Source organism: Eupeodes corollae, chromosome 1, assembly GCF_945859685.1.
Source record: "Eupeodes corollae chromosome 1, idEupCoro1.1, whole genome shotgun sequence".
Taxonomy (NCBI): Eukaryota; Metazoa; Arthropoda; class Insecta; order Diptera; family Syrphidae; genus Eupeodes; species Eupeodes corollae.
Window position 1 is genome coordinate 295,665,175 of NC_079147.1, and position 26,837 is coordinate 295,692,011.

Genomic DNA, 26,837 nt, shown 5'->3' on the forward strand with positions numbered 1-26,837 from the left:
TTTTTGCACACATTTTGAGTTTAAAACAATTTTTTTCAAAAACTATGCATAGTTTTTACTTGATTTGTAAACAAGCTAATAGACAACATTTTTGGCTTTAAGAAAATGTATAAAACTTAGTTGTAAGTATTACCAATATTTTTTAATAATTGTTTTCAATTTAACGTACATATTTTTTTTTTAAATTGCTCCTACTGTCTAAACGGGAGAGAAAGACCCCCCCCCATAGTAAAAAATTCTTGTTTTTAACTGTTCTATACAATTTATTTTTCTAACCATCATGCTTTAAGAAATAAGTTGTGCATGAAGTTTTTCATAAACAATATATGAATTGTTCACAGCGATGTCCAATAAATCAAAAAACGTTTGCGTTTTACCTTATGAGTACGTACCGGTGACAAAAATTGGTAAGGAGATGACGGCTTTGTTGTCCATTAACTTGATAAAATATATTCCATCAATGCAAGTAACGTAGATATCGCCTCTCTTCATACTTTTATCTTGTGATAGATTCTTAGGCGTATTCTTTCGCTGTATCCTCATTGTGCCACATGCCTTTTTATTTTTCTTTGCAAGTTTATGCTGCAGCATAGGTGAGTTGAAAAAATTATCGAAATAAATCTCACATCCAAGACCCACCAAATCTTGAATAAGTTCAAGGACCAAGGATTCTCCCAGTCCTACTTCTGGCCCGGACTTCTTTTTTCCGGTGCACAAATCGATTTGAAAAAGGTATCCAGTACTTGAATTCGCACGGCACCATATTTTGAATCCTCTTTTGATTGGTTTATTTTGCATGTACTGTTTCATAATATTGTGGCCTTTGAACTTTATCATATGTTCATCAATCGCTTGTGTCATTGTGTTCTTCATTGATGACTGGAAACATGAATTGAAATGATTCATTACTAATCTAATTTTGAACGCCCTATCAAACGTTGGTGATGTTGGAGACGGTTGAGATTCATTGTCACAGAAGTACAGGTTTTTTCGAATCTCTTCAAATCGTGATAGTGACATTACCATAGCTATGTAAGGAACACCCATGTCAGGTTCAGTAGACTAGTAGCTTCTCAATGTGGGCAATACATGTTAACCCATGACGTAGTTCATTCCAATGAAAGGTGTTATTTCTTGGAGATCGGTAGTGAAGACCGATCCATTTTGATGAGCATAATGTAAGGACTCTGGTATTATTAATTCCTCAATTAATAATTTCAGGTTCGTTACTGTCTCATATGCAAGTACATTTATAGGTTTCAGATTGTAAAATTCATATTCGAGGTCAACAAAATTATACGCGCGATAAACATTCCTTATCCACGTGAACTAGGGAACTGGATCACGAGGTGATGAATTGGTCGGGCTAGTTGATGAAGGGTCTGCAGATGGGCCTGGATTTTGAGTAGGCTCTGGTGGAGCAGGTGGCTCAATTATAGCTTCGGACACTTCTGCATGCATGTCCGCTAGTAAAAATGACTGGTCTTCGTCATATAGAGTGAGTGCATCTTCATTGTCACTGGTCTCCGCCATTAGAAATTCCTCCACTTCGGAATCAGTAAAATGGAAAATCCTGTTTCCTTTGCTTGCATAAAAATTATCATATTGGGACAATCGCGTTCTTTACTTTTAATTTCATATTTTGGTTAAACAACAAAATCATTGTAATTACTTACCTTTCTCATAAATTCTTCACTTAATAGTCACTAATTGAAACAAAAAAGTAAAAAAAATCGCTTTAGAAAATAACCAAAGAAGCGCGGTAAAAACTCCAAATGTAATTATACTGTTTTTTTGTTTTTTTTTTCTCCTGCCGTTAAATTGAATGCAAAATAATAAGCATGTGTTCAGTTTGGTGTCCCATTTACATCCAAGGTTTAAGTAATTTATTTTGAAGTATTGGAAGCCAATATTCAAGGCAATATTGAAACTATACAGCCAAATGAAACATAGACATTTAAGTTTATTTTAATGAATTAAGTTGTTCTGAATTAAAATCTCGTCTTATATTGTCTTTATCCCATCAGGTCTTTAAAATATAACTCTCCAAAAAGCTCAAAGACAATCAAAAACAGTATTTTCAAAACACAACATAGCAATCAATTGTATGCTAATTTTGCAAAGTACCAAATTGTGTGTTCTATATACTTACAGTTTTAATCATTTCAGTATCTTACTAAGTTTTTGGAAAATCTCATTATTTATGAGTCCTTATTTCACTGGACACACATATGTATGTATGTTTGTATATTTATTAAGTTTTAAGCAAACCATTTCTAACATTATTTGTTTATTTTGTAGTATGTTTCAAAAACTTCATATTATAGAATTGTCAAGACGACGGATTTGTTGCAAGTACATCGATTATAAACTTGGAAAGCCATTACGAATTTATAATAAAAAAGATACTTCATCAATAGCTACTTCAAAGATAGCCTCAAATAATTTGGTATGTGGTTTTTGAATTTAAAAAATAATGTCTCAAAAACCTTATATACGTGGTAATTCCCGGATTTGAATGAATGCTATCAAAACCAATCATAAAAGTCTAATTTAATTATGAGGAATAAACCAATGTTAAAAGTTAAAGTTCTCAAGCTCTTAAAAAACGTCCAATATAAGAATGATATCAGTTCCATTTAAGAAAAATGTAGTCATAGGTACATACATGATGAATATATTTTGTAATTTGCTTATGATAACTGTTACGAATTGAAACTCTAGGTAAACTACAGATGCAATGAATTTGATTTAATAAAAACTTTCCATTTTTCAATTCAATCTACTATTTTTTGCAACGCAGATTGGCGCCAAGCTATCGTTCCTATAGTACCTAATGTTTTGTTAAATATACCTACTACATAACCTAACTACACGTGCTCGTGCAGTCTAAAAGTTATTATAACAACTGTCAGAGTGCATTGCCCTAGAAATATTCTTATCAACAATAAAGGTCATCGCGTTTTAGATTCTATTTTTCTTTGCACGACTTTGGATCAGACGTCAGAAAAACGTTTGCTAATCTAAAGTCGCATAATGCACTTGTTTTAAATTATAAAAAAGAAATTGAAATTTTGCGATAAACTTTATTTTTGTTCATGCCTCGAGAGTGCCTTGTTTTTTTTTTTGTGATAACGATAATAATGGCACACGCCTAATATCATGCGTTGCATTATACGCCTTTCCTATCTATCTAGATTTCTGGAGCAGACACAAGAAAGACAACCCATTACACTTAAGACTCGTTGAATTGATTATAAATGAAAATTCGACAACCTTTGTGTAAGCTAATAGTGTACTTAGTACCTGACTTCCTTAATAATGAATACTAGAACAAGCTTAAGGTCATGGTTTTGTGTTATTAGACCAAAAGTTCGAGGTTCTTACTGTTCACTGCAGTTTAAAAGTTATTGAGGGCAATTCATAGCTTTTTTTTTAAGTTTTAAATTCACTTAACATCTTTTAAGTCAATGAAAAATTGGTGTATTGGCTTATGACATCATACTCTTACTAAGGCTAATCAGTTAACAATTATGAAAACTTTGTTAAGTTTAGTTCAGTAAACATTTTTGTACTACTAAACAAGTTAAACTAACTTTACTAGAATACTTTATAGTCAAGGAAAATTAGATATACACTTCGAAAACAGAATTCGACAAAGCTTAATTTTGGTTGAAAACTATTGAAACTGAAGAATTACTGAAAAGCTTTAGGCTTTTTTTTTGTTTTGGCAAAAAGCAGGTACAGATGGTAGCTAATGTAAATGTTTGTTTGCTGGTTATAGAGTCAAAAATTTACATAGGTAATAAAATCATATTGTTGGAGATGGAATTATTTTTTAGTGGGTCAAGGTTAGATGATGTTCAAATGGTCGACATATGCATTCAAGAGGACACAAACCCCCTACAGGTTTTTCTCAAAACCCACCTCTGTCTATCAACTCCTACTCTCACCTCCCTGTGGTAAACATCGGGTGCCTAGTACTTCAACTAGAGATTGGGTTCTAACCCTAGTGGAAAGTTGTTGGGGGCAGCAAACGAGAGAGGGGGGGGGATTTGTTTTCACTAAGGCACCTCTCCTTATCCAGACGGGAGCGGAGGAATTCCCGAGATGGAATCAAGTGGCGTCTACAGTTCCAGTAAGTTTAAACTACTTAGTGAACACCTTATAGGGTTTCTTTGACATATTTGGAGCAAAGGCCTAAAAGGAGCGGTTTATCCGGCTATCCGTCCTTGGAGTTATACTAAGGATCTGGCACTTCAGGTTGGGGGTTGTGCCGTCGGGGTGACTTCCTGACCACGTAAAAACATCATAGTTGCGAAGCACCAACAAGCCTCGGATACGGACGGATTTACTGTTGACAGCCTACGCAAACGAAAGTAGGACAATGAACTTTGGATATACACGTGGAATGTAAGGTCACTTGACAGACAACGTGCGGCCGAAGAATTAGCGGAGGCCCTTGACTGCTTTAAGGCAGACATCACCCCCATCCAGGAAATACGATGGGTTGGGCCGGGCAAAAAGAGGATAAAAAACTGCAACATTTACTATGGTGACTGCTAACAAGAAAACCAACAGCGATTATTTCGATAGGGCTTTGTTATTTGAGCTAGACTTAGGCAAGCAGTCTTGAGCTATAGGTGCATCAACGAGTGCCTCTTGACCATCCGCATGTTCTTCGAGATCTTAGACAAAACATATGAGCAGTGTCCTAGCCACGATATTAAAATTGTCCTGGGCAATTTTAATGCCAAGCTAGGAAGGGAAGACATTTTTGGTGGAATAATCGGGAAACACAGTTCCGCCAACAAAATGTATTGAAAACCAGTGGCAACATTACCAGGCAAATGCAGCCAAACAACAGGCACGCAAAGCGGCGTTGCTCATGAGCTCTATGAGCAGAAGAGGCGAGAGGAACGCCGACTTCTCAGAAGAAAAAAGAGAACATGAGAAGCGTGCGGTCGAAGATGTTGAGTGGTTTAAAAGCAGGAATGAAGTTCGAAAGTTTTATGAACAGGTGAAATGAAATTAATAGGTACATTAACCTAGAATTAAAGGGTGCAAAGACGAAAGTGGAAACATCACAGTGGAGCCGCAGTCAATGCAGAGGATATGGATGGACCACTTCTATCTATATATCTTTATCTATCTTAGCTGTAGTCTAATAAAGCCAATGGAGCAGATGGCTTGAATGCCGAGCTCTTTCAAGCAGCTGGAGATAAGTTGGTTAAGAGCATGCACCAACTTATCTGTAAGATATGTTCAGAAGAAAGCATGCCTGTTGAAGGGAACCTCAGTATTGTTTGCCAGATCCTGAAAAAAGGAGACCCTCTAAACTGCACCAACTATAGAGAAATCAGTCTACTTAACATCGCCTTTAAAATCTTCTCTGCCGTAATATGTGAACGTCTAAAGCCCATCGTCAAAAACCTGATAGGTCCTTATATCAGTGGGGTTTAAGACCAGGAAAGTCAATATTCGATTCAATATTCACATTAAGGTGGATCCTGGAAAAAACTCAAGAACACCAAATCGACACCCACCATCTTTTCATCGATTTCAAGGCCGCATATCACAGCAGGTACAGGGACGAGCTGTATAGAGCCATGTCTGGTTTTGGCATCCCTGCCAAACTCGTACGTTTGTGCAGGGTGACCATGGAGAATTCACGCTGCTCCGTAATTTTGTCCAATTACTAGCATATGCTGATGACATTGACATAATCGGAAGAACTAAGCGTGATGTCAATGAGGCTTTTGTGAGTATTGAGGCAGAGGCGGCAAAAATGGGTTTAATGATCAATGAGGGAAAACAAAGTACACGCTGTCGTCAAGAAAGGACACACAACACCGAAGTCTTGGTCAAAACGTCAATATCGACAGACGTAACTTTGAGGTAGTCAATTACTTCGTCTACCTAGGCTCCGCTGTAAACACGGAAAACAACACCAGCGCTGAGATCAAACGCAGAATAACTTTTGCTAACCGCTGTTTCTTTGGGCTAGCAATTGAGTCCTGCAATACCATTCAGAAGCATGGGCTATTACAGAAGCGGATACCTTGGGTCGGTTCGAGAGAAAAGTTCTTCGTGTGATTGACGGTCCCGTATGCATCGAAGGGGAGTGGAGGAGAAGATGGAATGACGAGCTGTACGGGCTATACAGTGAAGTAGACTTAGTCAGAAGGGTAAAAGTTCAGTGACTGAGGTGGATGGGTCACGTAGAGCGCATGGAAACCAATGCTCCGGCCCGGAAAGTCTTCGAATCCGCAGCCACAGGACAGCGCAGTAGAGGAAGACCGCGGATCAGGTGGCGTGCACAAATGGAAAGTGACCTCACCCAACTTGGAGCGCGAAACTGGAAACATCTAGCTAGGGAAAGAGCTAGATGGAGAAGTTTGTTGGGTGAGGCCCTAATTCACACAGGATTGAAGCGCCACCTTAAGTAAGTAAGTACATACATTTTCAATGATTGCTACAACCAACCAGCCAAAAAAACCTAATGAATGAATTCATTGATAGCTATTACTGGACCCTTTCTGATGGCCTTCCATCCATTTCGTATTGTTTTTAAGGCATCTTAAACAAGAATAACTGATAAAATGAACAGCGAAAGAAGTCCTACAAGCGCTTATCAGTAACATTGTAAACTCATTCTGTTCCAAAGTGTACTGATTCATTTTAGGGCCCAGTTTTAGCTATCATTGAAATCAATCCACACACAATTTTGAAAAGTTATTCGATCGTGTTTTTTTTTATTAGAAAATGCGAATCATGTACTGATCAATTGGAAATCACTCAAAGAATGTTTTTTTGAAAAAAAAGTTCAATTGTACAGTTATTTTTCGCTTAAAACTTATTTTTTGTGAAGGGTGATTAAATTTTAAGGAACGTTGTTGATTTTGAATAAAACACAAATTATTAAGGAAAGTATTGTTTTTTGTTTCTATTATGATAATATGTATTTGTATATTTCAATAGTGTATGCAACGAAATATGGTCTAAGTTGCTGTCGCGATTTCTGCGGTACACCTCCTTCCGATGGTTCAAATTAAAGCTGAGTCATAACTGAATTTGCGTGCCGGTAATGTGTCCAATTTGTACAGCCTTTAACTCTTGAGTTTTTGGTGGCTTATCAACGTACACCTTTTCTTTAATAATAAATAACCCCAAAGAAAGAAGTACAACAGTGTAACATCACATGTACTTGGGAGCCAAAAGAGCCATTGTTTTGTTGTGCTGAAACCATATATCGTTCACATCCATACCTTCTAATTCGGAAGATAAATAAACAGTAACTGCCATATTTTGGAAAAAAATACGATGATGGGGTGATGGTGCCGCCAGTTCATGAACGCACCAAACAGTCACTCCTTGTAGAGTTGGTTTTTCGACTCTTGGATTTTCATTCGCCCAAATGCGGCAACTTTACTTATTGATGAATACACTGAGTTGAAAATGTGCCTCAACACTGAAGATGATTTGCTTCGAAAATTGATCATCCACTGTTGCCGTTTCTTGCCACCATTTTCATAATAAGTTTAAATAACTTTAACGCGTTGCTCGATTGATCGTATCTTTCCATGGTTTAAATTGATTTATTCTTAAATTGAGAAATATCAAATGAAATGCCAAATAAACTTTACATTTACTTGAGGAGTTGAACACCTTAAGTTTCTTTTAGAGCCCTTGAAAACCTTAAAACTGAGCCCTAAATCTTGACTATGAAAGTACACACTTGATGCTTTTTCACCAAGGGTTTTAAGGAAGTAAGCGTATATATGAATCTCTACACCGAAATTCAACTTTGCCTTAACTTTTTTCAAATACCGTTATGTTAGTACTTGAACTTCGTGGATTGCAAATATTATTGTTCTGAAATTTGTAGTACTTAAAAAGAATCAAATAAAAAGGCAGGCCAAGAAGTTCCCTTGTGGTTTTTTCTTTATACAATATCTGTTTTATTTTGTATATATATATATATGTTTATTATTTAATATGTATAATTATGCATTTATCGTGACATATATATTGTTTTTTAAATATATTTTATTTCATTACACTTTCAAAAAATATATGTAAATATAATGGTTTTTTTAAAATTTTCCCTTTTACATGTTCATTGTAATTTATGTTTTCCTTCAACTTATCGAAGTTCGTTTCATTTATATATAATTTTATTTATAGAAATATAGTTCATTCATTTAAATATAATGTATTTTTTTATTTTTTTTTTATTTGTATTGTATTATTAACGTATAAGGTCTTTCTTAGTATATTAAACATACGTATTCTTATAAACCTATAGTTTTTCTCTGTGTATTTTGTTTTCTTCTTTTTTTAATACAAAATTGAGCTAAATATTTGTTTTGTTTTCTCGTATATAATTTTTTTTATAACATTTATGTAAAACACATTAAATATTTAATTCTATTTATTTATATACTCGTATGTATACCTATATTTTCTTTTTAAAGAGAAACACATACAAAAAATGTAGTAAAATTTATAAATTTTTAAAATCTATAAACATTTTTTGTACACTTAATAAAATTACATAATTAAAAATTTGAATTTAATTCCTCTAAAACATTAAAGAAAAGATATAAAACAAAAAGCTATTGGATTAAGTAAAATTCAATAGAAGATTTTTAATTGTTATAAATGTTTTTTAAAATAAATTGATTATAAATTTAAATGTTGGTATATATATTTTTCATTAGAAAAAAAAAACATTGCATGACAAACAAAATTATGCGATATTCTATTAAATATAAATGTTAACATTTAGTTTAGATATTTTAAAGTTAAATGTGCACAACACAATTTTTACATTTACAAAACTATAAACAAACTTAAAATACCAAAAAATTAAAATTAATTGTTAAACATAAACAAAATATTTATATGTGCTTATTTTGTATAAATTTATTTTTTATTTATGTTTTAATTATATATCATTTATCGTTCTTCTGGGTACCGCAATTTTAAATTAAAACAAAATTAAAGTACATAATATTATTAATTTTTACACTAACTAAAAATGTATTAAGAAAACTATAATTATATGTTTTTTTTGTTGTTTAATTAATTAATATGACTATTTTAAATTCTGACGAAAGTATATTTATTCATAAGTTTTCTTAAATTGCATTTTTATTGCATTTAGTAGCAGGTCATAATTTAACTTTTATTATATGGTTAAGTAACAACATTGTATGTTTTTTTGTTAAAAATAAAGTAAATAAAAACTGTATATGAGAACAAACAAAAGGCTCGGAAGTTGAAATATTTGTTTTAAATTAAAGAAATAATTGTTTTTTAGTTTTTTTTTTTTTAAATGAAGTTAAAATAAATAGGTTAAAAAATAAAAAGAATTAGTTTAGTAACAAGACTTTAAGCCATTTGACTTTTGTTTCTATACAATGATGAGTGCCATTGACTATTTTATATTTGATTTTTTATCAAGTAGCCTTCAAAAAACCTAAAACCATTATGTGTAATGTATTTTATTAAAATCTTACTTCAGCAAAAGAAATGTGCTTACAATAATCAAATATTGTGGACTAATTCAGCAAAATATGTTCATTAGTTGTAAGTTAACTTAATAAACCAAATGTTCTTTCAGTTAGCAATGTAAGTTATCAGCAAAACAAATGTGCTTACAATATTTAAACATTTTATATTTATTCAGCAAAATAAGAGAAAACTTCGTGAAAAAATTCCTATTTAGAAATGCAAGTTATATTTCTTCAGCAAAACAAATGTGCTTACAATATATAAAATTTTTAGATTTATTCAGCAAAATAAGAGGCAACTTCGTGAAAAATTGTCTAGCTCTGAAACTAGGTTTCTAAGCAAGCAATGTATGTGCTTAGAAGCTTTTATTGCTTCCAGATTTGTTGCTTGAAATAGTTTTTTGTTTTAAGCTCGAATTGTAAGGGCTTACAAGTTTTTTTTTTATTATTGCACTTAGGGTTTTTGTTTAGAACCAATTCGGTTTTAGCCCGAAGTTAAAGAGCTACCAAGTTTTTATTTTTTATGCAGCCTTTATATAAATATAAAACCTTTTTTATAACTCGAAGTGAGCATGCTTAAAACTTTTTATATTTTATTCAGCTGGCTGATAAATTTTCAAAATCTGTTTTTAGAAGCACATGTAAATTAGGTAAAAAGATTCTAAATTCATAAGAGTTTCAAGTAAAAACAAAGTCTTATATTAAACTTTAAAAGAGCGAAACATATTTACTTAAAATAGTAAATCATTTTGGACCCATTCAGCAACATTTTTATGTATTAATTTGCTTAAAATAATGGGCTTACAAGTTCTTATATTGCATTCAGCATAAAATTCTTTTAAAAATAAAAGTAAATAAAAGGATTCTAAATTGATAACGATTCTAGTTGAATCCAAGTTTAACTCTTATCTCTTGCTGAATAGCGAGGACAGGCGCCCAGGCGTTTTTCGATTTGAAATCGAAAATAATTTATAAATACAAACATTCTCAGGCACTCAATTGCGATCATGTTAATAATAATTATGAAGGCAAACAAAAAAGAAACATTATTAAAACATAATGTAAATAAAAATTGACTAAAAGCCTCTATTCAGCAGTAAACAATATACCGCTGAATGTATCTTTCTCTGTATATAAAATGTATGTATATATTTTAAACTAAAAAACAAATATTTTTTAAATTTCATGCATTCTAAATATTAAAAAAAAACCAAACGATATAAGAACATTGAAAAAAATAAAAATACAACATTACATTAAACATAAAATCTACTAAAAGAAGAAAAATAAAATTGACTATAAAGTGCAGTAAAATATTTTAACTAATTGCTAATTGCACGAAAAGACGGAGAGATATATTTTATAATATAAGAAAATTTATGTTTACAAAACTTTTACCAAAAACATAAAACATTTTCATGAAAAAGTATACGTAACAAATTTTGTTTTTTAGTTTTCAAAAAAAGAAACATTGCAATTTTTCCCGGATTTCCTCTATGCGTTTTTATAGGTACAGAAATTTATTAAATATAAAAATTATTCTAGAAAAATTTATAGTTAAATAAAATTGAATTAATATTTATGTTTAATATTTAATTTAAAAACAAAAATTTACAGCCATTTATACAACAAGACAAATATTTAATATATTTATATATTTTTTTTGAAGCATATATAGTAATATATGCAATTTTTATTTCGTTTGTCATGATTAAAAATAAGAACAAAGAAAAAATTATTAAGTATATTGTTTATGTACATTTTATGTATATGAAATCAAAGCATTATTTTTGTTTTTGTTTTTAACTTTAAAAATATTCTATATGCATTTTTTTTAAGTGTAAATAGGTAAAGTTAAAGTTGTAAATCGGAACATTTAATATATTTGTACAGCACTTTATTTAAGTGATTTTATATTTTATTTAATTTAATATGATAATAAAAATTATCGAAAAATATTATACAACGTTTTTTGTTTTGTTTTTTATTTATTTAAAATTTGAAGAATATAAAATGGAATGTGTATTTGATTAACAAAAGAATTAACGAAATATCCATTTAGCCTTTTTTGTTTCCTGGATGGAATGTTTATACTTAGTGCCTTTTCACATTGTTAAATTTTTTTTTTTAATTTATTTTTATGTTTTTCTCTTTTTTTGTTGTTGTTGTTTGTCTATTTGGTCGTTGCAATAAATTAATGTAATTAATTAACATTTAATTGGTGTTTGTTTTTTTTGTTTTAATTTTTTTGTTGTTAAATATAATTTAATAATTAAATACTTTTAAGTTTCACCGTGTTGCTTTTTTTTGTTTACCTATATTTGTTTATATTTATTTTTTTTGTTTATTTTGTTATTTAAAAAAAATTTGAGAAAAATGAGAAAAATATTATAACTTTTGTAGTTTCATTCATTAATTTTGTTTTTATTTTTTTTTTATTTTGTAAGCATTTTTAAGCTTTTTTGGCATTTTGTTTATTAATTAGAGCTTGAAGCTTATGCAATTGACTAAGAAGGCTGGCATTTGAATCTTCAAGAGAATCAACTCTTTTTTTGTAGTCTGTATTTTCGTTGACCAAAACTTCAACTCGACGTTCCAGCTGGTCCATGTATTCTTTCTTTTTTCGACGACTTTCTTGTGCAGATATCTGAAAGATAAACAGAAAGAATTTAATGAGTTTTCTTTAAATATTGAACAAGTTTCATTGAAATTTATTTGAAAAAGGAAAGAAATTTCAGAATTTAAGTGTGCTTACAAAATTGAAAAAAAGAAAATACAATTCAGCGGTAGTTTTTTAATTAATTTGATTAGTTTGAACTTCAAATTATGCAAAAATTGGTGTTAAAAGACAAATGTTAGTTATAAATATTAAAAAATTGTTTAAAGAAGTAAGATTGTTCAGAATTTAAGTGTGCTTATAAATTTTAATAAAGAAAGGTTTATTCAGCACAAATTTTGTTGAACTTCTGATCAGAATTGAAGTTTGAATTTCAATTTGAAAATGTGAATATTTTGAAAACATTTAAAATTTAAATATTTGTGCTGAACAAGTGTTTTCTTTTATAGATAGTTTTCAGCTAAGATTTAGATTTTCAGCACTTTTTTTTCAACTTTTTTGATGTATGTTTACCTTATTTTTGATTTTCCTTCTAATTTTCTTCAATGACTTTTCTTCGGTTTTTGTTAGAGGCAATCTTGTTGGAATTGGATAGCCTTCAGCCAAAAGTGTGCGTTTTTCTTCTTCAGTTAACATTAGGGTGCCAGTTGATCCTTTCTGAAAAGTCAAGTAGAATAATAAAGATGTTAAAATAGTAAAAACACGCAATTTATTAAATAAACTATCTGCATTCCATGTCAAACACGTGTGCTGAATGTCACTGATTGATTGGTGATCATTTCATAATCATGTCAATAAATTTGCTATTTTATAATCAACAAATACTTGAATTAATTGATAGTCGAAGAGATAAAAGATGACTTTGGATTAAAATATCAATCTAACAGAATTTTGAAATTAATCTGAGTTACATTGCAACATTATTTTTTTTGCTGAATAGCTGAATTCAATTCTTTTTTTAAGCTGAATACGACTTTTGAACTTGAATCTTTGACATTTGATGCAAATTTATAGTTTTAATTGAATTTTAATTCTCATACCGGTTGTGAACTGATTAATGGCGTATGAATAGGCTGCCTTGTCGAGGAGCCACTGTATGTCCTCGATGAATTGCTGGCATGTGAAACAGGTGAGCTAGATGCACTGTGCGAGCTGTGTGTGCTTCTTCGCGATGTTGGTGTAGAAGACGATGACGATGATGATGATGAGGAGGAGGTTGTTGCTGCTGCTGTTGCTCCTGTCGCCGATGACGACGAAGAGAGATTTATTTGTTGTTGTGCAGGTGGAGACATTGGTGAAACCAAATGATGTTCAGGACTTTGATTTCCTTCTGATTCGTCGCTGGGCAACGATGATGGCGGTGTTGGTGGCAGTCCAAAGACTTGACCATTTTGCTGAGTTGGTTCCATTTTGATGTTTACTTTTGGTATGATTATGTTTTGACCTGAATTTCCAAAAACATATTGCTGTGACTTGAGGAGACTCTTGGAGGCTGGTGTGATTTGAAGGGAACCATTCTGGAAAAATAGATAAATAAATCTATTAGTATTTTGAAAAATCATTTTTGAAAATAAATAATTCTTACTTTATGCTCAAAAACGAGATCTGAGTTAGTTGAAGCAGCTATTTTGGCCATATTTAGACTTGATCCATTCGATGTGAAAACTTGGGAATTTGGACTTGGCGGGCAACTTGACTCTGGGGACATCGGCTCGTCCTTAATGCAGGTTTCATCGATATCGATGTCAGAGCAGGAGGATGCTGTTGAGAAACTATCATTTCGTATGCTGGTTGCAAGAGCTTGTTGTTGTTGTTCTTGCTGTTGTTGAAGTTGTTGTTGGATTTGTTGTTGCATTTGAAGTTGGTGCTGTTGAAGTTGTTTAGCTGAGCGCAGGTTCTTAGTAAGTGATGATGAAGATGATGGTGCGCTGGTGATTTTTGTTCCATCATTGCCAGAGCTGTTTGAAAGGCTGAATGCATTTGTGCTGTTGCAGCTGCTGCTAATTGGAATGTTTATTGTGCTGACACTTGGCAAAGCTGTAAGCATTGGATTACTGCTAGACAGTGTCGAATGGTGACTTGCCAATGATGATGACAGACTGATGTGTGCTGATGGATCGCGACGTGTGTTGCTGGTTGCTGTTTTCATTGGTATAGATGGATAACATTCATCGTCCATATCTAGGGATTAAACAAATTAAGGTGCTTTAAGAACATGTTTTTCAAGCTTGATTGTTTTAAATACTGTAGAAAATAACAGATAAGCTCATAAGAGCGTCTGTCATTGCGAAGGAAAGGAAATAACATGGTTCCAAGTGAATTCAGCAAAGTGCTTACAAACCAAAATTGCAACAAAATGTCTTACAAATATTGTAAAATGATTGCTTACAAAAAAAAAAAACAGAAAATCATCTTGAATCAAAAGTGACTTCGACCCTATTTCAAAATCTATCAATTTTGTTTCACTCTCAACAGAATATTTGTGCTGAATATGATTACGAAAAGTGTGCTTACTTCAAAAATGAATGCCATAATTAACAACATTTATATGAAATCTTTAAAGTAAAACAAATATTTAAAATATATCAAATGAACTAATTACAACTTATATTATTTTTGCACTTAAACTTCAATTTTGAAATGTAAATAAAAGATAAAAAATCAATTAAATCAATTTGTGTGTCGAGCACACTTTTGTTTCAAATTTCCTGAAGGTACTTCAATTTGTTGTCCATGCATTGGAAAAAAATGTACATATTATAAAAAAAATATTGCTGATAAAATGAAGTATTCATATAATTAACATAATAACTACTTTTACGAAAGGAATTGTGTGATTTTGTTTTGTATCATATGACAATTTGTTTAATTGTCGAATCGCTCACAAGTTGATTTATGACATTTCTATACTGACAATTGTGTCAATATTATACAATACCTAATGTTAGATATATGTAGCTTAATGTTTGTAGACATTTTTGTTTAGACAACTGATCGTTTTTTTTTTTTGGAATGAGAATGTTTCCTGTTTTTCAAAACAATAGAGTTTCTGTGACGACATTTAAATACTAAAGTTGTGTACAGTAAATATAAATTATATAAACAGAATTGACAATACTTTCAACACAAATTCCGGGTAATAAACAACAACCATCATACAAACTAAAGAATTTTTCAAAGAGGAACTGAACCCACCTAAAAAGTTTTTAAACGAGCCTTTTCTGAAATTTGTAAATGCCAAACTGTCATCTGCCGTTAGAATGAAACTAAAAACTAAACAAGCGATTTTAACGTAAATAACATTGGAAAAACAATTTGACATAAATAACATTCGAAAAACAATATTTGTCACTAGGCTAGTTGACAATTAATGGTTTGACAGTTGAAAATGTCAAATTGTAATGACATTTATGTTCAGTAAGGTTTGGCAATTCATGATTTGTTTACCCCAAAACAACGCTGTCAAATTGTAGACATTTACTTTGAACAAAATAAATCTGTTCGCGAAGTCCATAGATAACTTCATCTAAGGAATTGTTTGACAAATAAACTGTCAAAGTGACAAAAAGCTGGCACTAAACGAAGCATCAAAGAGATAGTATTCTGTATTAAACGAAAGCATTTTTACAATTTTTCCCAACTAATGAAAGTTTTTCTAAACAGATTAAATTTTTCAAATGTGTTATGCAAAGCATTTTTATTGTTTTATTGTTAAATAATGTAAGCTCTTCTTTTATTTTTAAAGTGTTATCGGCTTAGCACAAAAAGTATGACAGCACGTGTAGATACAGAAGTGCTACATAATTTTCCTTAAAACAATAAAATCTTAATAAAATCTACAAACAATGTGCAGAAATTGGGCCTCATAACAACATTGTTTATTGCTTTTTTTGGGCATTCGTGTAAAGTCTTTTTGACAGATCTATTTATTTATAGACACTACTTATTTAAACATCAAATAAAGTGTATAGTATATTAAAAACAAAATAAAAAATCTATATATTGACATATTACGACTTATTGAATGTCAGTCGATTTCCATTCTTGTGCGGTTTTCTTTTCTTGTTTTTAAAGAAAACTAAAAAGTCAACACCGACTGTCAAACAGACATATTGTTGTTTCAAGACTAAAAAGTGCGGTTTTTTTAAAAGAATAAAAGGAAACGTATTAAATGTCATGTGCTTTACTTATGTCTTGTCTATTTGCAATGTTCTTTATAGAAACTCAAAAACAGTTGATTCAATAAAACAATATTATTTGTATAAGTTTTAATTCATTTCTTGCGTAAGGTTATTTCAATTTTTATCAGCTTAAGCATCAACACATGTGCACGAGAATTGACAGTTTATTATAAAATCTATTCTTATGGGTTTTTATTTTCATATTATTTGTTTAATCATATATAAGCCATCTTGTGTAGTTAAGTTTTTCAGCTGTATCTAATCAATCGTTTGGAAAAATTATAATATCCTTGAAAATGATACAAAACTAACTACGAACTGTCAGATATCGGTTTCGGTATCTAGTCGATTTCCTTTGAGTATTTGTACACAAAATACTTAATTTAATGTCGGTCAATTTGTATCAGAGATAAGACCTTGATAAACCTAGAAATAACCTAATGTACATAATCTTCTAGTACAATATAATGTAAAGTATAACTAGGTGTTTCAAAATAACTTGTCTGTTAATAAACTTTAAAAGCTGATAATAATAAATCAAATGGCTACAATGTTGCACTCTTGAGTTTTAATCAAGTGAGCGTGAGGACACGCGCCAATTTATGATTTGAACTTGTAACAGTAAATTAATGTAAACTTATAAAAAGTTATTGTTCTCGATTGATATTACTATAAGGAGGCATTTAAGTGGTCAAACAAATCTAAGCAAAAACCTGACATTTGATGATTGCTATACTTTTTGTAATGGAGATTAATTGCATTCAATCACATTTCCCGAAAAATCACAAAATGGCTACATTCAATTTTAGTACTTTACAAAACCCAGATGACTTTTGAAGTTTCTGACATTTGACATTAATATGTCACTTCTTTAGATTTAGGTTTGTTTGATTTTGTTTATTAATTATAAGTTAAGACGTGTTCAGATAAACTTTAATAAAAAAATAGGGTTTGAAAGTTTTTTATAAAAATAAATATTTCTAGCTAGTTATTTGATGCTAAGCAGTTTTGTTTAATTTTTTAAGCAATTTGTGTATGGGTCGTATCTCGTATGAAATTAAGGGGTTTTATCTTTTTTGACTGAATTTTGAGAGAACTTTGGAATTAACTGCGGTTGAACTAAACAATTTGGCAGTTATAACTTGAAGTAAGAGTTTTGTCACAACTGTCAAAAAAAGAAAGTGGTGTACACTTTATTTAAGTTCAGATAGCTTTTGTATATAGGGTCGTATGAAATTAAGGGTTTTTATCTTTTTTTAACTGAATTTTGAGAGATTTTTGGAATTAATAGAGGTTGAAACAAACAATTTCGCAGTTATTACTTGACGTAAGACTTTTGTCACAACTGTCAAACAAAGAAAGCGTTGTACACTTTAATGAAGTTTAGGTAACATTTTTCATATTATTACTAAATTAGAAATGTTTTTCTTTATGCCGTGAACTTTAAAAATTACTGTCAAAACCCACTGTCATTTCTGACAAGAAGTATCATGAATCGTAGTGAGTTTTTGACAGTTTGTAAGTAGTATCGTATTATGACATTAATATCTTTCCTTTTTATCAAAACGGGAGCCAAATAATGTCGGATTGGGCATGTTCAGTAAAACAATATCAATGTCATAAAGCAGAGAAAGTAAATCATTTTGTTTCCTCAGTATTTGAGAGCTAAAGTTAGTATATTATTATGAATATGTGTTTTACTTACCATCCATTTTTGTGTGCAGACTTTTTGGCGAATCAGGCATTGAATCACCATCTGAATTAAGACTGTATGAATGTTCTGATTTAATTGGCAGGTTACCAAGTAATGCATCTGATATTAATTTATCATTTAATATGACAGCAGGCATTTTGACATCACGATCCAGAAACCAATCTGTCATATCTGAATCTGTTGTGAGCTTAAGGGTTTCCGACTGAAATAAGAGAAAAAAAAAGAAAATACATATTATTATTATTATTCCTCATCAAATTCAGCTTATATTAAATATTTTTTGTTCCCAAGATCGAAAGTAATAAATCTTCATTATAAGTTGGAATTAATTTGCTTTAAAATAAATGTAAGTAAACTAAACAAGTTTCAAAGTGTTGCATATTATTTTTCTGATGATTATACAGTAGACTTTATAGGAAACCGATTAAACTATAATTTAATCAGCTGTCATAAATAAAATCTAAAAGTCCAATGAACCTTTTCAAACTAATCTGAATTATGTGCATTCTTCTAGAAAATCGCAAATTTGTGGTATAATAACTGCGGTTTTATAAAATGTATACTTCAGGTTTATTTTCTTTGACATAGTGACTTTGAATATAGCACCCTCTATGTGCAAAAATACAAAAACCCATCCAAGCACGAAAAGAAGTGATGTCAACAGAACCTAACAGAACATCTCTCTCCCCAATAGAATTATTTGTTTTAAATTACAGGTGTAGACCCCGTTTTATAATTTGTATATGCTTGGATGAATTATTTATAATCTAATGGGGGGGGAGGGGTAAATATTGACTTAAAATAAAACATCAAAATTAATAAATTATAAAAAGAATAAATATGAATACAAACGGTTCATCGAAATACGAGTTGAATAAATGATAAATAATGATATGGGATGCCGGCCGGCTGACCAGTTTTTTTTAAGTAGTTATTTGATTTATGGTTGTCATATTAATTATATTTTTACAACACTTTTATTACATGTTTATTATTAAAAAGAAGTTTCAAGTCAATTTAATTTAATTTAAATATTCCCTTGACCACAATTCAACGAGACTACTCTTAAATGATAAATTTTCATCATAGCATCATCGTCGTTGTAGTTTATTTAATTTAATTTTGCATTTTTCTGATTAAATTGAATAAGTTGAAAATCGTGAGATTTTTTAATGATGCTACTAAAAATCATAGTTAGATTTTCTAGAATTATGGAAACCAAAACTTAATACACTTAAATACTTACAAGGTTAAGGCTGTACTCAGAAGAATGTAACTTGAAAAAAAAAAACATTCGATTTTGAAACAATCTTGAGAGTTTAGTAAAATTGAAGAAGAATTGTGTTTCATATTATAAGGTGTGTTATTTTGGGTCAATTCTTTCGTGGTTCAAAGTTGTTAATGCCGGAATTTGACACCTGTCAAACTGGGTTGTCATTTGAAGTGCCATAATATTAGTTGCTTTCGATTAATGACAATGGTTAAACTTAATTTAAAGTTGCTATAAAACTTGTGTTTCAAATTCAAAATGGATTGAATGATAGAATATGAATTATTTATTATACCGATATAATACAAAAGTTCGATAATATAATAAATATTCTAAAAAACAAAAACGACCGTCTGTCTTTCGACTGGTATCAGAAGGATACGGCATCTGGAAGACTTGTCAATTTCCGATCTAATCAAGCCAAACACATACGTATAAACACAGCTTCCAATCTCATAAATAAAGTCTTTGCGTTGAGTGACTCAAAATACCACTCCGACAATGAGAAAAAAGTAACACAAATACTCATTGACAATAGCTTTCCGATAAAAATCATAAGAAACTTGATACTTCGTCAAAAACATCAAGTTTCTTCCGGAAACAAGTTGGAAGAGAAGAATGGTGTTTATAAAAGTGTTGTGTATGTTCCCAAACTCTCGGAAAATTTCAAAGAAGTTGTCGCCAAAAACAACTCTGACGTGAACTTAGCATATAAGTCAAACCAGACAGTTGCATCTTTATTTACATGCCTAAAGACGAAAACGGACAAGGATCGCCGCTCAGACGTAGTTTACAAAATAAACTGCAAAGGAAAACCGGACGAACCATGCAATCTCTGCTACATTGGCACAACTAAACAACTCCTTCGACAAAGAATGGCCAACCATAAATCAGACATTCGCCTAAAAAACCCGGAAAAGACAGCACTAGCATGCCACACCATCGAAACAGGACATCAACCAGACTTTGAAGGAGTCCAAATTCTTGCAACGGAGAAACATACATCCAAACGCTATACATTAGAAACACTTCACATAATAAATAACAAAAATAATATGAACTGCAAACAAGACACTCAAAACATATCCGCCGTTTACTGTTCCTTAATTTCAGACAAAAACAATTCAACAGTTTACATTTAACAGTGACAAGTCTTCAAAGTCGGAAGCGCTTTAAATTTTAATTGTTTTAATTGTTTAAATTATTTTTTGTTTTAATGTTTTTGTAATATTTAAATCAATGTAAGTCATACTTGAAAGCTTTACATAATATTCGTATGTATTTAATAAACACTCTTATCATTTATGTGAATAAAGACATCCTCTGAAGAAGACGGCAATCACCGTCGAAACGTTGGGAAAAATCAGATGAAAATTGTTTTCATTTAATCATCAAAAAGATCAACAAAGCCGATGAGAATCACCACTTAATTGTTCTCAAATCAAACAAAAACTATTTTAAGAACATATAAAATACTCTTTCCGCCTGCAATTCAAGGTTCCGGCAAAACAATTGTGGTAAAAGAAAAAACAGTTAAATGTATTCAATTATTTTGATATCAAAAGTATCAATTTCATCAAAAATTATGGCAAACCTCCTCTGTGTTTTTTTGCATAATCTGTGTTCTTTATAGTGAATTAAGTAATTTAGTTCAAAGTACTTACCACTTATGATCACTTTAGCATACTTTTAAATTTTTGATGCAGAACTAATGATCAAAAAGTGTCAAAGCGTTCTAGCTTATTAATTTTAGAAAATTGTTAAACTTCAAATTATAGGAGATTTAATTTTATTTTAGATCAAATTATAGAAAAAGTAATAAGTTAAGTTTGAAGTTGAAGTGAAAAGAATTTTTAGTAATATTTTTCCATAATTTTTTTTAAAAACTGCTTGAGAAGTTGCGATAGTTGTTGTCTATGATTTGACAGTTGAAAAAGTCAAACTGATATTTCTGTTTGGTAACGTTACTTTGAAGAAAATAAATCTTAGAGGGTAGTAGTCATCATATGGACAATTTAAATGGATGCAAAGTGATATAATACCGGGGTTTTGTTGGAAAATCTATCAATAGTGTAGTAGGATTTCACACGACGAACAAAAACAATATCCGCAGTATGCATACTACCAATAAAAGTTAAAGTAGAATCTTACTACGGATGGGTTTTTGACATTTATACGAGTCTTGAATGGATTTCATTCTCAAATGTTGGTACGATTGATATTGCATTTGTATCTCGATGGCTGTGTTCGTTGAGTATTTGTGCATTTGGGATCATGTGTTTTCCATTGGGGAACAAATCAATCTTTTAATGTTGATATTATTTAGTTTTGTTAATGAAAATGGACTAACTGGGCTTATTTTGCAAGAGAAAAAAATAGAAAAGATAATTAAGTTTTCATTAAAGGTTTATCTCAGTTTAGATTAAATAAATCTTGTTGGTGTTTCCACCAACTTTCTAAAATCCAAATGGTGTTTCGATGTTACTTATGAAGTGCAGGTGAGATAGTTTGATTCGATTTAAACAATGAAGAGCTTCAAACTCGCTTTAACACAGCATCTTAATGTAGTAGTCTACGAACAAACCCCTTTCTTGAATTTTGTTTTTATGTCAAAGCTGCAATTGTTAAATGAACTTTTTTTTGTAGAATCTCAACTTTCAGATGTTTTCTTACCTTACTTCTTCAAAATTGTCAATTTTACTAGATTTAGTTGGTTTCTTTTTTGCTGAAGTTACTTATAACTTTTGACTTTCACAATTTGTGTTTTTTTTTTTTTTTAATTATTATTCTGACAGGTCTTTTTCAGTTGTACCAATTTTTAAATTCAAAAATCTGGCTTCTGCCGACGGGTTTTCTTGGGAATTTTCTACTATACTTTTAATAGAATGCCAAAAAAACAGTGCTAATGAGTGTAATCAAAGTGAATTTCAACAATTTGGAAGAATTTATTTGGGGTTGAACGATTAATGATGAATAATTTGCAAATCTTATGAACAAGAAATGTCAACTCAGTTTGACATTCTCAGTTGTCAAACGGTTGAAACATCTTAGGAATCTAAAGAAACACACTATAATAACATTTTGAGTTTCTTTTAGTTTGTCAATAATTTGGTCTTTCCACAAGACAACTGATTTGAATATAACACGAACAAAATATTCAAATAAGTTTGACTATTCTTTTTTGCCTTTGTGATTTGAAAGTTAAACTTGCATAGTATTTGATAGTATACCAACTTTGATCAATTTAAAAACTAAAAAGTTCTCACAAAATTTAGTTATAGACATATAGGCTTTAGATGTACAATATCTTGTCTATAAAGGTACAACATTCGAAGTTTAAAAAAATTATCAAGATTCAAAGATTGCAACAAATATCCCCATAGGCGAGAAACTTCAAAAAACAAAAGTCAATTCATACTACAGTCTACACTATGAGGACGGTTGTATACATCAACCGTCATCATCATCATCCATCGACATGGCATAATCTTTTATATCAATCTTGTTTCTATGTGGATTTCCAATTGATCGATGCGCGATGTGATGTCGGTGTAAGACGTAGGTAAGGTAGGTAAGACCCTGAGTCATCATGGCCTATTACATCAGGTAAATCATCATCGAATCAACTTATAGATACCTATGTATCTTTTAAAGATATAAAGTTGTTAGAGAGCATGGCCAAATGAGCAATGATTATATCGGTCTGACTTTTCGTCTCAGACTCCGTGAGGTCTTGAGAGCATTATGTATCTTTCATTGTTCATACTCGTTCGTCTGTACATGACAAAAAAAAACAAACCTAGTTGAAAGTTGCAAGAAACTAAAGAAAAAACAAGAGAAACTATAAGCGCAGAAAAAAAAACAGTTCAACTAAGAAAAGAAAAATACAAAAAAAAGAAAAAAAAACTTGAAAGCACAAAACATGAAAGAATTCCCTGGTTAACGGTTAAATCCGGGACTGTGTTTTGTAACCGTTAAAGAGTGTATACTTTATAGCGACGACAGCGACAATATAGATGGAGGCATGACTCGTCTGATTGCGATGGTAGTGGTGGTGGTGGTGGTTGTGAGTGGTGATTGGTGGTGAGTTTCATTATATGTCTACACGACGAAGTGAGATGTGGGTCTAAAGCTGAGGAATGTATACATCAGACATTCCTTAGGTGAAGGGAAAAAGTTGTTTTTTATCTTTTATTTCTTCTCCTTCACCGCCGCCGCCCCGTCTCTATGGGTACTTTGTATGTAAAAACAAAAATGTATATTTTCTTTTTGTTCGCTGAATTGTAATTGAGGGTGGGATAAAGGAGTTAAGGTGGTAGGTAAGGTACCTTACACATAAGGTTTTCACCTTTTTTTTTGTTGGTTTCCATATGTAACATAATTCAAAGGTACTTCAATTGTTATCAGAAGAAGAAGAAACGAATCCATGGCGACGACGACAAGTCTCATTCATTACAGTTTTCTCGTCTCAATGACACTGACATTGGAATTAAATTGCAGTAAGTGTAGTAGGAACCTTATTGTTTCTGCCTGCGTTTAAACGAAATCCCTTTTCTCAATTTAATTAAAAAATAACCTATAAAGTAAAGATAACTTGATTCAGTTATTTATTAACTTGAAATTAATTTCTTTTTTTTTGCATTCAACTTAAAGTAGTTTATCTTGGAGTAGGCAAGCAGAAAAAAGAGAAAGGTTTTGTTTTTGTTGCTTGCTGTCTGTTCTGAAAGTCAAAATTCCACATACCTAAAGTTTTCAGTTTCGTGACGGTAGTTATTCTTTTTTTTTGTATGGTGTAGAGAGTTTAAGGATACCAATCTGAGCTGCTGCTGCGTTTTGCGTGTGAGGAGAATACGAAATAGCTCATTTGAATGACCTAAATTCATCTAGAGGGCGTTAAATAAACACTTTTTGAATTGTTGCTTCTGCTTCATTTTGTTGTGTAAGAAATTGTTTTTGAGGGATAACATTTCGGCGGTGGAATTTAGGACTGTCTTTAGTGTCAATTCCAGCTCTGTAACTCCAATCACGTATTAATTTTGTCTGTCCTATGCTTTTGATCGTACCGACGCCGACGAGACCAGTTATAACTTTTTTGTTTCTAGTTTAATTCTTGTATAAACTTCAACCATAGCATATTTTATGACACCACACTCCTAATTTAGTTTGTCTTACCTTGAAAAATAACTTTTTGGCTTACATTTTTCTTCGTATAAAAAGAAAAACACTTCATCCGTGAAGAATTCCGCAACACTACCTTACCTACGTTCATATTTAAGTTGCTGTCAAATTCTTTTGAAGCATCATTTCAAAAAGTAGGTCAATGTTAAATGGCGGTGGCGGCGGGATGTGGTGAATAAAAATACTCAACAGATTATAGGGTAGGTATAAATGGACGTTTTTGTTTTTTATTTGTATGTTTTGCAAAAGTTTACTTTTTTTTTAGATTTCCAAATGCAGTTAAATTCTTCTATAAAATACCTTTGCCAATATAATAATGTTGCCGAAAAGATTTATTCTCATCTGTTGATTTATGTACCGTAGCCGTAGCCTTATAGCATTTAAGTGGGTATGGTGAAAGTTTGTATACAATTTTTGTTTTTGTATATAAACTTCTTTTGTTTTGACTGAATTTATTGTTTTTTCTTTTGGCATCAAAATAATGGAAAATTAATGAATGTTATTTATGTGTGTATGTGAAATGTATGTGACTATTTGATTGATGTTTGACAGGAAAAAAAAATTACAAATTATATTTATAGTCTTCAAAATGGCCTAATCATTGGCTGTGAAATTTTTGTTTAATAGCTGTCATTTGTATCAAAATTATATGGTTATGATTTAGACAGTTAATTGTATAAATTCCGTTGCAGCAAAAAAAGATTTAAGGAATCTCCGTTGAAAAATGATTTATACAATTTGCATATTTGTGTCAAAAATGACAGGTTGTTAGTATTTTTTGAAATTGACAGATGACACCATTACAATTCAACAGGAAGTCAAAGAAAAAAGAGGCTGGAATGCGACACACATTGATAAATTCCTCTTTGATTGGTGCTTTTAACATGATTATTTCTTCAAATAGCCAATTTGACATTTAAGGAAAAGTATGCAACTGATAATTGTTTGTTTACTTACGCTGAATTGTTCCATTTTTTTAGCATCCAATAACTGTTTCGTTCCTTACACTGAATTGTTCCATTTTTACAAATGGTGAAGTTTTTTCTTGTCAAATTTTAAAAGATGGCATCTTCAAAAGTGACAACTACTAAAATTAGATCAACTATCAGAATGTCATTCTGTCAAAAGTCAGAAACCAAATAAAAGTGCATTATTTGTATAATTAAACAAAACAAAAATGCAAACATGCATCTTAAATGCGTTCCAATTAAACATGCATAGGTAATTTCTTCCGCTTGTTAAACATTTATTTCTTGCATCGAATAAAATTGTTGCACATTATAAATAATTTTATAAATACAGAAAAAATGGAATTGAAGGCGCTTGTACTTCCTATAATATTTTTTTTCTTCCAATTTATTTCTTGTATCACACTCAATTATTGCTTTATATTGCGGCACCTATTTTTATCTATTTCTTCTCGTGTTTTTTCGTTTTTAAGATACTTTTTTTTGCTATAGAGTGCATGTAATTTCTTATTTGAGGTGTGGTTGGCACAAAATGATCATAGTCAATTATACCGCGGCACCATGTCACACAAGCCACCGCCATTATTATGGTGAAATGATTGTTGCTGTTATGGAGTGAGGTGCAACAAAAGAATTGACTAAAAGATTTTTATATCAGATATTCAAATTTAGGAAAAGTGACATTATATTTATGTAGATCCTTTACACCTTTTTTGAGGTGTAAACTTAAAAGATTATATATTTCCTTAAAGATTATCTCAAAAAAAGTGAAGGTGGAAGTAATTATGTCATTTAACCTTGATATTATGAAAGTAAGTTAAACTAAGCAATTATAGCATAGGAAGTAAAAGTAGTGATTTAAAACACCTGCAGACATTTGTATAAATAAAACGAATGCCAGCTCAACCACACCTACTATAATAAACCTTTTTTCTAATTAATTTTGACTTCTACTTGATATCTGTCAATTAAATGTCAACTCAACTCCCGAATGTAAAATAAAATAAATAAGTGTCAAGTCTTACGAAAATCTTTTGTTATTTTTTTCAAAGTCCTCAACATTTTACAAAAAAATTCTATCTCTCCATTAATTTGCAAGACGTAAAATAGGGAAACATCAAAATGTGACATAAAAATAAGAAATGTCAAAATAGCTAAAATGATACAGGCGTTTTTCATTTTGGAATCTGAACAGAGCCTGAACCGTCAAACACAAGATTGTGTCACTTCTTAAGGCCCAACTATAATAGGCATAAGCAAACATAAGCATATGTCAAAAACCCAACGAAAATTCACTTAAGTTGAAATTGATAGACATAATGCAATTTTGTTCACGTATCTATATGTCAGATTTTACTTATGCGGCGAGCGACTGGGATTGCTAAAGTTTG

General features: G+C 30.9%; 2 protein-coding genes across 4 annotated transcripts in view; both read right to left on the bottom strand.

Moving 5' to 3' along the window:
* Positions 1-378: 378 nt before the first annotated feature.
* LOC129951564 (piggyBac transposable element-derived protein 2-like) lies at positions 379-1,047 on the bottom strand. The gene has a single exon (XM_056063787.1). It carries the CDS (start codon positions 1,045-1,047, stop codon positions 379-381), a length of 669 nt encoding a protein of 222 aa, XP_055919762.1.
* A 10,787-nt stretch (positions 1,048-11,834) lies between these two features.
* The window catches only part of LOC129940853 (cyclic AMP response element-binding protein A), a 124,974-nt gene continuing 109,971 nt past the window's right edge, over positions 11,835-26,837 (bottom strand). For all 3 annotated transcript variants that reach the window (XM_056049356.1, XM_056049358.1, XM_056049357.1), the window contains 5 exons: positions 18,022-18,232; positions 13,721-14,316; positions 13,176-13,652; positions 12,649-12,792; positions 11,835-12,165 (listed from right to left, as the gene is read on the bottom strand). In XM_056049356.1, the coding sequence (XP_055905331.1) occupies positions 11,971-12,165; positions 12,649-12,792; positions 13,176-13,652; positions 13,721-14,316; positions 18,022-18,232 (1,623 nt within the window). In that variant the 3' untranslated portion in view covers positions 11,835-11,970. The remainder of the gene's footprint in view (positions 12,166-12,648; positions 12,793-13,175; positions 13,653-13,720; positions 14,317-18,021; positions 18,233-26,837) is intronic.